The sequence below is a fragment of the Nannobrachium achirus genome (genome assembly GCF_963921795.1).
Source record: "Nannobrachium achirus genome assembly, chromosome: 15".
In the NCBI taxonomy this organism is placed as follows: domain Eukaryota; kingdom Metazoa; phylum Chordata; class Actinopteri; order Myctophiformes; family Myctophidae; genus Nannobrachium; species Nannobrachium achirus.
In genome coordinates, this window is record NC_137822.1 from 5,381,430 (window position 1) to 5,396,851 (window position 15,422).

Sequence of the window (15,422 nt, forward strand, 5' to 3'; positions counted from 1 at the left end):
ATCATTTTTACTCCTTCCTTGTCACTTTTAAAAGCGTGTTTCCTTTTTAAAAATCGATCGGACTTGTCTTGGCTTTTAATGCCTTTATTGATAGCAAAGTGATGTCAGACAGGAAACTGGGAGATCTCTCTCCCAGTTGGCAACCCAGCAAAGGCCGTCATGATCGGGCCTCAAACCCGCGACGCGCTGTCCAGCTACATTGGAGCCTAAGTGCCCGCTAGGACTGCGTTCCAGGCCAATTGGGCTGGCATCTCTCTCGCTCAAAACAGCGTGCTCCATCTTTAGTTCCTGGAATGTGACGTGACGTTCTTGGCAGCTGGGCTTGGAACTGGCCAGTGGCATAATGGTGCGCTCTTGATGCATTTGAATGCGTGTTTTTTGAGGGTCCTCAATTGGAATGAACAACTGTTTATTTATATATTTAACCCATTTAGGCCTAGAATTATTGAATGCTTTAACCAGTGAAAAATAGCAGATATACAAGCTCACAGCGCGGCACTGAGTGCCGCGCTGCGAGCTTGTAGATCTGCTATTTTTGAAAAAGTCATGAAAATGTGTGCAAATCTTTGAATATATGTATTTTCAAAGCGAACGTTTGTTACTCAAATTTTGCTTCTGGGTGGTCCCTGGAACTAGATATTTTGAAATGGGGGTCCGTGGCCAAATAAATATCATTTTGGGGGTCCTTCACATGAAAAGGTTTGAGCACCACTGACATAGTAGTCTCTCAAGAACAGACTAACTGAGCTCCAGTTAAGTGAAAAGGACCTTTTCTTTGACGATGGCTGGCCAGATTGCTGACAGAGAAACATAGGTTTTTTCCAAAAATCTTAGAAGGATTCAAAAGACACTTATAGAATCGGGTCAAAATTCTAATTTTCACGATTTTTCAAAAATAGCAGATCTACAAGCTCGCAGCGCGGCACTCGGTGCCACGCTGTGAGCTTGTATATCTGCTATTTTTTTATATTTAAAGCATAAAATATTGCGTCATAATGTGTTCAGGCCTAAATGGGTTCAAGATCTGAGGAAATCTCATGAGTGCCCCCTGGACTGTTGAAGCCCCAGGCGGTCGCCTAACCTTGCCAAGTGGTAAGTCCGCCCCTGTGCGTGCGTGCACACACAAGCACGTGTGGTGTGTTGCTGTGCAGGGGCGTCACAAGGGGTAGGAAAGTGGGACTGAGTTACTAGGGCCCAAGGTGGTGGAGCGGCCTTAATTATTTTATACTTTAGCTATTGAAAAATAGCAGATATACAAGCTCACAGCGCGGCACCGTGTGCCACGCTGCGAGCTTGTAGATCTGCTATTTTTGAAAAGTTGTGAAAATGTGTGAAAATCTTTGAATATATGTATTTTTTTAAGCGAACATTTCGAACTCAAATTTTGCTTCTGGGGGGTCCCTGGAACTAAATATTTTGAGATGGGGGTCCGTGGCCAAATACATATCATCTTGGGGGTCCTTGACATAGGTTTCTTGCACGCATTTTCTCAATTTTTCAAAAATAGCAGATATACAAGCTCGCAGCGCGGCACTCGGTGCCGCGCTGTGAGCTTGTATATCTGCTATTTTTCAATAGTTAACATTCATGGGGGGCCCGCAGTGAATCTTTGTACCCAGGGCCAAGAATTTGGTGTGACGCCCCTGTTGGTGTGTGTGTGTGTGTGTGTGTGTGTGTGTGTGTGTGTGTGTGTGTGTGTGTGTGTGTGTGTGTGTGTGCGTGCGTGTGTGTGTGTGTGTGTGTGTGTGTGCGTGCGTGTGTGTGTGTGTGTGTGTGTGTGTGTGTGTGTGTGTGTGTGTGTGTGCGTGCGTGTCTCACCAGATCAGTAAGTTGTGTTTCCAGTGAACTCTTGTCTTGCTGTGCAGACTGCAGCTCTTTCTGTTTGCTCTCCAGATCCACACTGAGCTCACTGATCTGCAGGAAGGAACAAACACAGTCAGAGCTCAAACTATACGTTATTTCATCAGACAATATTCTATCCATAACTTTTTCGATTAATCAATTAGTTGAAAAGCAATATTTTTTTATTGCGACCGTAAGGTCGCAGTTTAGTATCAAAACCTCCACCGGCCGTCCGTCGGTCGGTCACACGTCACACCTTTGCCCTGCTCATATCTCCGCATCAGTATGACATCACACTGCTGATGATGTGGCGTGACATCACGCCACATCATCGGCTGAGGACTGTGTGATGTCATCATATCTCCATATATGGAGACATAAGTTGCTCATGCCCAAATATGGGCTGGTGAGGTCAGACTTAGTGTGATGCGTAGGTTATCTCCATATATGGAGATTCAACTTCAATGAGTATATAAGACCGGCATTATCTACCGACAGCTGCTATAAGCCAACCCTGGCGATAAGGTCTGAGTCGAAGAAATGCTTCTTTCCTGGCAAGAATTGCCCCTTTATACTGTAGGGCTCGTTTGTGTATTGTATGACATCACGCCACATCATCGGCTGAGGACTGTGTGATGTCATCATATCTCCATATATGGAGACATAAGTTGCTCATGCCAAAATATGGGCTGGTGAGGTCAGACTTAGTGTGATGCGTAGGTTATCTCCATATATGGAGATTCAACTTCAATGAGTAACCATGGCAAACTGTCAACTGCCCGTATGTCTTGATAATTGGTAAAACAAACTTTTGGCCTATTTGTGGAGATAAGCGACCAACGGTCGCTTATCTCCCGATTAGGGAGTCTTACTGGTTATCAATGAATTGAATGAATCACTAATAGTGATTCACTATTATAAACTTCGTCAACGGCATTGTGCAAAAATACTGAAAATAGCAGATCTGCATCTGCGAGCTCACAACGTGTCAAAACAAAATTAAATGTACAGAAAAGGTTTATAGGGAAGCGGACAGAACTTTGTAAATTTTAGATCTCTGTTAGCTTGATATAATTTTCCTGTAACCCACTCTGGCTTTCATTTCCAGGGAGATTTGGACTAATAAGGGGCCCCTAACATAATTGAGCGTTGAAGACATTCAAGTTATATTATTATCATGTAAGTATTAAAGCAGTGGTTCTCAACCAGTGGTCCTTGAGGGGGTTCCAGGTGGTCCCCAGCTAAATGATGGGAGAGTTGGTACCCAAATGGACCCTTACACATCTTTAACTCTTGAGAGCCAAAATGAAACCACATTTCATTTTACGCTCTCAAGAGTTACATTATTGTTCTTAATTTAAATCATCATTACTTAATTTAAAAGAAGACACAATTGGAGAATGTATAAGAATTGTTATTTTGATCAACGTTTGCCCGCTATCTCTCCTATAAGGCAGCACATCAATACAGCATGGGATTGTGGAGAGAATCTTACTCAACGACAACAACATATAAAACGTTTTGAGTCTGAAAGGCTAAATCTCATCAAATGGTGGTCTGTGGCTCAAATGCCGAACAAATAGTGGACCTTGATATGAAAAGGGTTGAAAACCACTGGGTTAAATAAATAAGATAAAATAAAATAATGGTAACAACATGTCATGCCATCATCACCAACCCTTTTCTCCTGGTGCGTGGCCTGGCTGCGCAGGCTGCTGAGCTGCTGCTGGGACAGGGACATGGCGTCCTCCGTCTGCTGGGAGGCCCGCAGCCTCAGCTGCATGTCCGCCACCTCCCTCTCCAGCTCCATGATCCTGGAGCGCTCGCACACCGTGGCCACCTGGGGGCGACAGCGAGGCGGGACGCACCATGAGCCGAGGAGGTGGAGGAAGGGTAGGAAGGAATGGGACGATATGAAAACGTCACGTCACGATTATTACGATTTACGATATTATCGCGATAATCCAAATATCCCCAACATCCATTATCCTGGGACGGAACGTTTGCCAAAAAATAGCAGATCTACAAGCTCACAATGCGTCGCAACGTGACGCGTTGTGAGCTTGTAGATCTGCTATTTTTTGGCAAAGATATTTGGTAGAGTGAAAAAAAAAGATATGCTCTGCAAATAAAAGGTGAATTGATCCCAGTGCATGACGGAGGGTAATTTCACAATCAATTTAAATCTCCACAATACGATTATCGTGAGTGTTTTTTATCACGATAAGACGATAATAACGATTATCGTCCCATCCCTATAAGAGGAACAACCCATGAGGGGAGGCACAAAGAGCAACATGTGGGGACGGGACGATGATCGCTATTGTCATTTATTGGGATTTCTTAAAAAAAAAAACGCTTGCAATAATCGTGTCGCAGAGATCTTTCATCGATCGTGAAATTGTCCTCCGTCATACGCTAGGCTTTTGTTGAGCTACAAAATCCAGTACCACTTAAAACCCACTGTACCATTTGCCAAAAATAGCCGATCTACTAGCGAGCTTGTAGATCGGTTATTTTTGGCGAACCCTGAACCCTGAATAAGGATGCTGGGGTCTCAAGTGGTTGCATTTTGAGTTTTGACTATCGCGATAATATTGTTAATCGCTATTATTTTTGCCACAATAATCGTGACATTTTCATATCGTCCCATCCCAAGAAGCATACTGTATGACAGAGCTAGGTCAAAATAACCACAATGATTCCAAATTATTTCTAAAAAAAAAAGGGTTCTACAATCTACAAGCTCACAACATGTGTGTGACACGTGAGCTTGCAGATATTGTCTAGTTTTTATGTATCATTTATTTTCTCCTATAATGACATGCCCAGCATTGGGAGGCCAAGGTTAAAGAGGTTAATAGCCGTGCTCTATCCTCGTAAATAGCAGATCTACAATCGTCGCATTGCTTTACATTGTGAGATTGTGGATCGTCTATTTTCGGCATGCGACACTGTGATATATCAGCCTTTAGGGACCTTGCATGGTCTAAATTACACTTTTTGTTAAAATGAGTGTTGTTAAATAGCTGTATATTCTGATAGTGATCATTATAAATCCCTATAGACTAGAGTCTTTGTTCAGTAACGGGGGTCTCCTGTTATTGAACACTATATATTATAGCAATGATTATCGATTACGATCAGAATGTAGAGATTTAACTTTTTAACAAAGAAAATGTACACCTTTCTTTGGTGGCTTCATTCAAGCAGCCCTCTCCGACACTTGAAGCAAAATTGCATTACTCAAAAGCAGCCTTCGTCATCACAAAAGGCCCTGGCGACTGGCATTTTGTTTTAAATGACCTATCCGTCATAAATATCCTATCCATCAGGGCTGTTATGGTATGGCCGACTTTAAGGGATTATGGCCGACATTGCCAAAAATCTGTGCATCACTGCATCCCTATCAACAATGTTTAAATCCTTACAGAACCTTACCATACCCAGCACTAAGTAGATCTCTAAGGATCAACACCTTGTTGTTCCAATAAACAATTTGGACGGAGAGCTTTATTCCTGTGTGCATGGACTACTCTATTCATCTCCTCATGTGCTACTTTATTTGTCCTGACTCCTGCACACTTTGCTTTTATAAAAACCTGAATAGAAATGGCGGGTCAGGGTGCAAATCACTCTCTCTGTCACAAACTTGCACACACTGTCCAAATATAGCGGAGTGGAAACCCCCTTAAGTATTGTACAGGTTGATGGCCTACATTTTAAAATACCACCCCACCCCAGGGGGTCCTTGAGAGGGTTCCAGGGGGGTCCCCAGCTAAAAGATTAATAGTTAGACAACCAAATGGATGTGGTTCCATTTGAACACTCTCAGAGTTAAATTGACACTGAAGATTTTACAGTGAACATTGGGGTCCCAGAGATGATTGTATCAAATTGGTCCGTGTCCTTGAAGGTGTCCAAAGCTAAACGATTGATAGTTACAGGGTTCCCACACATTTTTACCAATTAATTTCCAAAACTTTTCCAGAATATTTTACCCGATTTCCAGGACTATATAACAATAATTCAGCTCAATAACGAGTCGCTTACTCCTATGCGCAATGCCCAAAGACAGTGGTTCTCAAACTTTTTAGGCCGTGACCCCCGAAATAATCATATTTTAACTGGGGACCCCAGCACCCTGACAAGCACTAAGAGTTGAGGAATTTTGTTTAACACGGTTTCATGGTGAAAATAGCCGATCTACATGCTCACAACCAGTGTTGGGTGTAACGGCGCTATAACTAACAACGTTACGTAGCGCCGTTAGGTTTGGTGGTTTGGTGGTAGCGGAGTAACTTAACAAGTTACTTCTGCAATTTAGTAGGATCGTTACCAGTTACATTTCCCAAAAAATAGCGGCGTTAATTAGGTATTTAAGACCTATAATTCCCTGTTTTTTCTGTTGCCACAAAGGAAAAATAAATCCATCTGACACATTTGCGCTGTTTCCTGAATGAGCTCTTCTCTCTCTGTCATAGAAGGAGCCTGAAGAGGCATGCATGCACGCATCATGGCCCGCATTTTTACACGGAAAAATTTGACCAACCAGAAATGTGTTTCCAGCCTGTGGTGGTTGCGTAGTCATTCTACAGTTTACGATTTGGTGTAACTTGGGGTTACTTGCGGTCATCTGACTATTAGCGAGTCAAGAAGAACTTTTTGCGTGTCTTGTTTACTTTAATTTACATGGCAGGGCTTGAGTAAGGCTGTGGAAGGATTCACACTATTTTTGGATTTACTTGGTGAAAGGAATAAAGGATAGATCAACGTCATTACATTATCCACGTTGAAGCTGCACTCAGACAGCCACGCACACAGCTGACAGCCACAACAATCCGGTAGGCTGCACTCTTTTTTATGTTTACCAAACTTTCTCACAGTGGGTTTTAATGGTCGGTAACGGTAACGGGTAGCTCGTTAAGTTACAATTGTCATTGGGTAGCGGAGTAACGTAACGGATTAGTTTTTCAAGTCAGTAACTAAATAAGTCCAGTCATTTTAGGGTTAGACCTAGAACAAATTGCAATAGTAGCAAACTCAACTGATTTTGTATCCTCATTATGTCCTTAGTGAGGGAAAAAAAGTCCCAAGGAATCCCACCGGGGCAAAGTTTTGAAAACGACCTACCTACCTTCAATTACTATACACTACAATATAACGGAAAAAATGACTGAAAAAAAATCTGCTTTAAGTGGGATATGAGGGGTCAAACTAGGGGTTTTTAATTATTCTGAATCCATTGCAAGCATTTGTTTTGCATGAAAAACATTCCTTGGGCTAAAAACGGACCCCAAAAGACTGAAAATTGATGAAAATTGATGTAAATTTACGTTTTGAGTGGCCATTTCTGGCCCAAGGAATGTTTTTCGTGCAAAACAAATGATTGCAATGGATTCAGAATAATTAAAAACCCCTAGTTTGACCCCTCATATCCCACTTAAAGCAGATTTTTTTTCAGTAATTTTTTCCTTTATATTGTAGTGTATAGTAAGTGAAGGTAGGTAGGTCGTTTTCAAAACTTTGCCCCGGTGGGATTCCTTGGGACTTTTTTTCCCTCACTAAGGACATATTGAGGATACAAAATCAGTTGAGTTTGCTACTATTGCAATTTGTTCCAGGTTAACGATACCCAACACTGCTCACAGTGAGCTACATGCTCACTGCATTTTCTGCTATTTTCACAATTTCTGCCTCTAATATTTGACAATTTGGCCAATGTTTCATTTGTCATTTCAGAGGTATTAACAAAATCAATAACCAAAGACAATGCACAGCTCATTTTTCCAGGACCTTCCAGGACTCAGGATCAATTCCAAAACTTTTCCAGTACTGGATTTTTTTTTTTAAATTTCAAAATATTTCCAGGAATTTCATGACCGTGGGAACCCTGTAGTTATTATTCACTGTTATTACAGTACATGTAAATGCACCTAGAGGACGTAAAATAATGTCTATTTTGATGTTATCTAGACACAGTAGGCCTACAAGGAATTATGGACCAAATGACAGACCATATCGGACGACATAATCACACACAAAAAAAACAACACTTTTAGACCAGTTATAACGTCTAATACCCGACTACGGCTCACTACGGTGTTACGATCCTGATAGAGCGGTGGTTCTGTGGCTCTGGGGAAGGCGTGGTTATTCAGATATTCAGTATTACCCTAGTGTCCTCTAAGTCCCTCTGGAGTTTGTCTGCTTTGGTCTTTTCAAAGAGCAGGCTCTGCTCAAGCTCCCTTATCGTGCCATGCTCCAGTTTGATCTGCGTCTGTTAGTAAAAGAGAGCAAGAGGTAGAGAACAGCAGAAGAACACACACCGAGGAGGCCACACTGACATGCTATAGCTTTGTGCCACACACAGAAGGAGGACAACAAAACATCATCGACCGTTAATCCACATGACAGCCTTTTCTTTTACGCCATAAGGCCGATTTGTATGGAAATAGCCGATCTACAATCTACAAGCTTGTGGATCAGCTATTTTCGGCATCAATCTAAGTATATAACCATGTTTGGAGTACGGTAATTTTAATGGCCTTTGTGTTTTTAAGTTGCTTTATTCAGTATTTAGATACTTGATATTTATCAGACAACTTCCTATACAAACCCATTGTAACTGTGGTTGTTAGACTTGTTGAAAACACACATCCTTGGTTCTTGGTGCTGGCGCAAGGGGACAGTGTTTTTAAATTAAAATTTTCAAAAGAATTGTAAAAAAAAGAAGGGAAAAACACGTCCCCATCACGTATTAGAAGGACAATATCAGTCACCAGCACCAAGGACGTGCTTTCAATGAATCTAGCAGGTTAAAATGGAGTTTGAAGTTACAGTACATTACAGTACATTTCAGTTTCATTTCAGTACAGTTTCTGTTTTCTGATCAAATGAATATCAAATATCGAAATACTGAATCAAGCAACTTGTCTGGAGTGCACACAAAAGCCTTAGTAATACATTAAAATTACCCCAAACGTGTTTGAACGTGAAATATCGCTTTTTGACGTAAGAATAAAATGGCAACCACGTGAATATGGTCAATGAAAGAGAGAAGATGATTAAGTAAGGAAACAGACATATGTATGTATAATATACAGTATGTATGCAATGCACTTTATGTTGTATGTATATCAGTGTCACTGTTATCCGGGGACAGTGGAATAGGGAAGAGGATTAAACCCAACCAATCAAGCCCAATCCACACCAAACTCATTCTAAAGTTTTAATCTTTTAACCTTGTGACTTTTGAAGCTGCTTGTTGTGGATCACTTCCCGGTTGGCTCACATTTCTCTCTGTCTAACGGCCAACAAGTACATAATTGTCTCTCTATTCACAGGTGTTAATGCATATGTTGTTGTTGTTGTTTTCCGTTTCAGCTTCAACCAGCTGATGGTCATGATGAGGGCCCCAAAAATGTAATGTGCGTTGTTAACTTAGATAATTCTTTGCTTGACCACAAATGTACAGAATGTTAACTTATTTATAACAGATGGCATGTTGTTTAAACAGATGCTAGGTCTGATGTTTACCTGGTATTCTAATTTCTTTGAAGCAACAAATTGTTTTCTTTGCACTCATGGGACTATTTATCCTGTCGTTTGCTGACTAAAGAGTTCATGTCATTTACTCCAGATATGACACTTTGGATAGGAGCGCCTGCTAAAATCCCTAAAACTGTCAAAACTGTCAATTATCTTCTATTCCAACGCCAGAAGGGATAACCAGAGATGGATGATACAACATCGGTGTGTTTCCAAAGGGTGACACAGGGACACAGACAGACAGCACAGACAGGAGGATGGGATCAAAAAGCATCCTAACACTGGAGGCAGTGTGGTGGATGTAATGAGGAGATGCGAGGGGACCACAACCAGACGGCCTGAGAATGAATGACATGTTGCCATTGAGACAGTTGCCGAATTTATACCCCATCGGGCGACACGCTGTCCTGTGCCGGAAATAGCCAATCTTCAAGCTCACAAGTGGGCTTATGGATCGGCGAATCTTCGGCGCACGACACGGTTGCCCAACAAAAGTGTAAATCGGGTTTGAAGAATAGCTTCATAAACACCATACATACAGCGATTGCAGGAGATACTAAAAGCAAGATCAGCATACAAGTATTTCGATAAAGCCTTGGCTCTTAGAAATGAGTTAAAACACGAAAGATCATCATTATCATTATTTATGATAAGATCATGGACAGCAGCAGGAGCCAGTTAACCCGCATTACAATGTACGCATTATTACTTTAACCATTATTTTATGCTTTGACTATTAAAAAATAGCAGATATACAAGCTCACAGCGCGGCACTGAGTGCTGCACTGCGAGTTGGAAGATCTGCTATTTTTGGAAAATAGGAAAAATTTGTGAAAGTCTTGATTCTATAAATGTCTTCTAAATCCTTCTTCCAAATCAGTGGTTCTCAATCTTTTTGACGTCAAGGACCCCCCAAAATTACATGTATTTGGCCGATCTCAAAATATGTCGTTCCAGGGACCCCCCCCCCCCCCCCCCCCCAGAAGCAAATATTTGAGTTACAAATGTTCGCTTTGAAAAAGATATATTCAAAGATTTGCCAAAAAATGGCAATCTACAAGCTCACAGTGCAGCAATCTGCTATTTTTCAATGGTTAAAGCATAAAATAATTCTAGGTCTATGGATTAACTGGACATTTCAAAGCAGCCTGCAGGAGAAAGAGAGAGAGAAAGAGAGACGGATAGCAGGGAGCCAACGTGACGTCAAGTCACTACTCCTTTAGACGAAGAGAGAAACCAGTGGGAGAGAGAGAGAGAGAGAGAGAGAGAGAGAGAGAGAGAGAGAGAGAGAGAGAGAGAGATAGGAGAGAGATTACGGGAGGGAGAGAGTGAGACTAAAAATATAACGTTGGTTACCTCAAGGTCACCTTTGGTGATGCATGCCTCTTCCACACGGAACTGCAGGTCCTCCACTTTCCTGTTAAAAAAAGGACATAATTAAAGGTGCAGTGAGCGATGAGGAAGGCACTTGCATGGAGGGCCCTGAATGGCATCCCGCGACAAATCAAACTCAGCTTCTTCTGTGCGACGGTAGAGTCTGTTCTCCTATATGGCAGTGAATGCTGGACTCTGAAGCCAACTCTGCAGAAGTCTCTAGACGGGTGCTACACCAGAATGTTACGTGTAGTGCAGCAAGAGTACACATGTCACCAACGAGAATCTGTATGCTGGAATATTAAGGGTGAGCGATAAAATAGCAGCCAGGAGAATGAGACTTGCAGGACACTGCCAATGACACCAAGAGCTGCCAGCCAGCAAACTGGTGCTGTGGGAACCAGCACATGGGCACCGGTCACGAGGACGTCCCACACTAACATAATTATGTGGATGTACTCAAGAAAGAGGCAGGAGCGCAAAGCACCAACGAACTGGACGGATGTATGGAGAACCGGGATGGCAGGAAGCGACGATGGAAGGCTTGTCTGAGGACGACCTAGAGAGCAATGTCTTTTGTTGTGTTCTATATAGTATATAGTTCTATATCGAGTGTTTGTCCAGTAACTGGGGTCATCCAGCTCTCTTTAGTAAAGTGAGTTTTCTCTCCAGGTGACTGTTACTTATACAATCTATAGCAATTGTTACAATCAGAATGTAGTTTTAACATTTTAACAAAAGACGTTCAGATTCAACCCAAGAATAATCACTTACAGAATCTAAACATCGTTTTCAGCCATCTGTATAAAAAAGATTTTTTCTATTTATTTATTTTTTATTGCTAATGTTTTTCCCCCTTCATTGCTATGACAAATAGCATGCTTCTAGTCCCCATGCACGCTTCTAGTCCCCATCACCGCTGAGCCCTACAGTTTGTCATGAAGGAGGGTCTAGGCTGCGTCTCAGGTCCATTTAACTCAAACTCTGCCATCAAAATACCCCTTTGTACCCCTTCTCTGCCATGCCCGTAGAACCCGTAAATGTAATAAAAATTAATTAAAAAACATTTTTTTATCGAACCGAACTAAAATAGGCCGGAACTAATGCTCCGTGATCGGTTTCTACACGGACACATTATTGAGCGGACAACTTTAACATTGGAGTCCCTGAACCGGAAGCGGAAGTCCGTCCTCTATTTTGGCCCGTTAACTTTCTGTCTGAACTTACAGATGGAGAACTTATTGATCAATTGAAAAAGTTTCAACGGATTTGATAAGCTGATGGAATACGCGAACACACGATGCATAGCAGTGTCCGATCCACGCACGATGGGAACTGGACGAGCGCCCACGTTAACAGGTAGGAGAAGCCGGCAGTGAAAGACATAGAGAAATTAACGGGCTTTACGGCCGTAAACTACGAATGAGTTAATAACCCTCATAAGAGAACATACAGTAATGTGTTGTTAAAATTGTTCAAAACTGAATCCAAGTGTTTCAGTGTTTTTATCTTTCAAAAGTAGCTGCTCTACCAGCTCACGTCATCGGCCACAGAGGATTCAAAAAACCCTAATCTCTGTGGCAGTGCATAAGTCACCTGGACGTGACTTATTACATTTCTGATGACAAAGCACAGACAACTCCAGAGCAAATAATCACGATAAGCCGCTGTCAAATGTTTCTGATCACACAGTAATTCAGGAGTTCAAAGGAATAGCCATGCACACGGTGACCGAAAATAGGCAATCTAGAAGCTCACAAGGCGTTGCAGCGAGAGCTTGTAGATCGGCTATTTTTGACTACTGATCCGCACATGACTACTGAAAGTATAAATCAGGATTAGCCAGTCCCTCCAGAAGAATGCAGGCAAACATCCTTGATTTTGCAATGGAATATTATTATGTGTGTTTAAGCTGTGAAATTGGGTGAATTAGCCAAAAGGATCTTTCCGGGAAAAGATGAAAACTAAAATATGTATCCACATTATGGTTTCATTTGTTCAGGTTAAAATAATACAAATCCGCACAACAGAGATGAAGGCCTCCCTTGATGAAACATTGAACCGACACTGTCACTTTTTGGAGCAATGATGTTATGTTATGATTTTCTTTAACTGTTGCTCAGCACCAGCGACCAACTGGATGTGAGCAACCTTCACTTTTGAACTTCATGTGTGCAGACCAAGACCACCACCACCACCACCCACCTCTTCTCCTCCTCCAGCTGGTTCAGAAGCTCCACCTTGTCTCGGTCTGCCGTCTCCACCAGAACTCGCAGCTGATCCAGCTTGGCCTCCGTATCTATGGCATACTGACACACGCACACGCGCGCACACACACAATATATCATAAGTATATAATAAGATAAAATCATATTAGTAACTAGTAAATGACGCGATCAAATAATTTGAGTGGAGGCACAATATTTGCCTCTGAGATGTAATGTGGCCTACATCTGGCCTACATCTTGGCACAAACGGCTCAAAGTTTGTTGTACACCCAGGGTCCCATTGGCCAAGATTCGCAGGACACGCTGTGATTGGCCTGCGGGACGCTTGATGAAATTAACTCATAAATAGCACCACTCAATTCACACTAGGTGTGATTTTATGTCTTGGGTAAGGCTTACACAGCAAGGGTCTTCAACAGGGGGTCCAGGACCCCTAGGGGGTCCTCTGAGTTACTAAAGGGGGGCCTCAGAATCTTTGTGTGACAGAAACTTTTTTTCTCCTTTTTTATATTAACCGGGTTAGGGTTAGGGTTAGGGTTAGTTACCCTAAGTTATCAGAATATGGATGCTAGGGTTCAAGTCCCTAGCATCCATATTCTGATAACTTAGGCCAAAAATAGCAGATCTACAAGCTCACAGCGCGAGGCGTTGTGAGCTTGTAGATCTGCTAAAAAAGAGCACACAAAGTGCAGAGTGAAAGGTCAAGTTTATTATGTATTGACGGTTCAAGTGGTTAAATATCTGAAAACACAAATTGACATGAATCCAAAATACACTGATGATTGTGCTGTCAAACGATGAAACTATATGGAATTTATTAAATTGGTGCCTATCCCAAAGATTTCCGGGTGGTTATTTTCATGTCCGTGGTGCCTATCCCGAAAATCACCGGGTTTTGACTTTTATTGCATAATCTTGCAGGTGAAAGTAGGCATTCTAATCTTCATTCAGAATGAAATTTGCTCATATCGTACTATTTTTGGATTCGCTGTGGCTCTGCAGAGTTGTGGCAAAATGGTCAAAAAAGGCTGGCACATATACCCACCCAAATTGGAAAAGATTCTGGCACTAAATGAGTAAAGGTTGTGGGGGTCCCTGCTTCATCTCTCTCTCTCTCAACTAAGGGGTCCTTGGCCTGAAAACGTTGAAGACTCCTCCTGGCTTACAGTCAGTGTTGGGCAGTAACGAATTACTAATAATATATTACTGTAATATTATTACTTTATCCAGTAACGAGTAATATAAGGTATTACTCTGTCAAAACTGGTAATATGTAACGCTTTACTCCGCAAAAAAAAGCCCTCGTTACCCGTTACTTGAAGTTGCCGCATCATGCAAAAATAGAACAGACCTACAAACTATAACACATATCAACAGAGATGCTGTGTAGCTTGTAGATCTGCCGCAGCTTGCGCACAGTTATGACGTAGCTTATGTGAGAGGGGAGAGGGGTGAGCCGAGCGTTGCTGCCTGTCCAACAGTCATAGAAGACAGGCTGGACAGCACAACATTCTGTCGTCCACAGTGCACGGCGCGCGACACAGCTCGGCCCCAGAGCCACCTGGAGGGACGGGGCCGGCTCCCAGGGGGTCCCCGAGGGGTCCCCCACCCTTGGGGACCCCCGCGGACCCCCTCGCAGCCCGAAAAAACTAGGCCAAAAGCGGCCCGTCCACCTCATCTATAGCGGATCCCCAAGCTTGAAAACGCTAAGTGGATGGCTGGGACATTTACATTTAAAAAGCAATCGGGAGCGTGGACAAAAGCACGGCTTCGCAAATTATGCTTTGCATATCACCACAGCACATCATCAAGCCTCAAGCAACGCAATGCGATGTTGCTGTTTAGCCGTTAGCTTAGCCTCCAGCCCTCCACTAGACTGAGCCCTTGTGCTCTCGCCTGTTGTAAAATGTAAACATAAGAAATACACATAGTTTCACTACTCACCGAAAGAGACGGTTTTAGGGAGTTGAAAGCCTACTTTCCTTAGTGGGAACCCCCCAGAGCCCTCCACATCACTTATAAAATACACTTTTAAGCCAGAAAAGAAAATATTTATTATAAGGATAATATAGGCAGGGGTCTTCAACATGTCGTCCGGGACCCCTAGGGTCCTCAGAGTTACAACAGGGGTCTCCATATATCCTTGTCTAATAGCTGATAGGACCCCTTTCTTTTATTTACATCACCACTGACTAAACCCTAATATTTATTTATTCTGAGGATTAGAGTGTAGAGGGGAAAGAGCAGTCCAAGTACAGAGCCTAGGATCAAAATACTAAAGTACCGAGGTGTTTTGAATGTAATAAAAATAAGCAATGTGTTGTTGCTTAGCTTATATATATTAATTATTAATTGATTCGCTTGTATACCAAAATCCATTAAAAAGGTTTATCACTGTTCCCAGGTCAAATATTGATGTGCGATTAA

At 42.3% G+C, this 15,422-nt stretch overlaps 1 protein-coding gene across 1 annotated transcript in view; it reads right to left on the reverse strand.

The window, feature by feature from the left end:
* The window catches only part of clip1b (CAP-GLY domain containing linker protein 1b), a 58,889-nt gene that overhangs the window by 31,074 nt on the left and 12,393 nt on the right, over window positions 1–15,422 (reverse strand). Inside the window, exons 8-12 of the mRNA XM_080742887.1 lie at window positions 12,973–13,076; window positions 10,750–10,810; window positions 8,018–8,122; window positions 3,521–3,682; window positions 1,819–1,914 (exon numbers count right to left, since the gene is read on the reverse strand). Coding sequence (XP_080599013.1) covers window positions 1,819–1,914; window positions 3,521–3,682; window positions 8,018–8,122; window positions 10,750–10,810; window positions 12,973–13,076 — 528 coding nt within the window. The remainder of the gene's footprint in view (window positions 1–1,818; window positions 1,915–3,520; window positions 3,683–8,017; window positions 8,123–10,749; window positions 10,811–12,972; window positions 13,077–15,422) is intronic.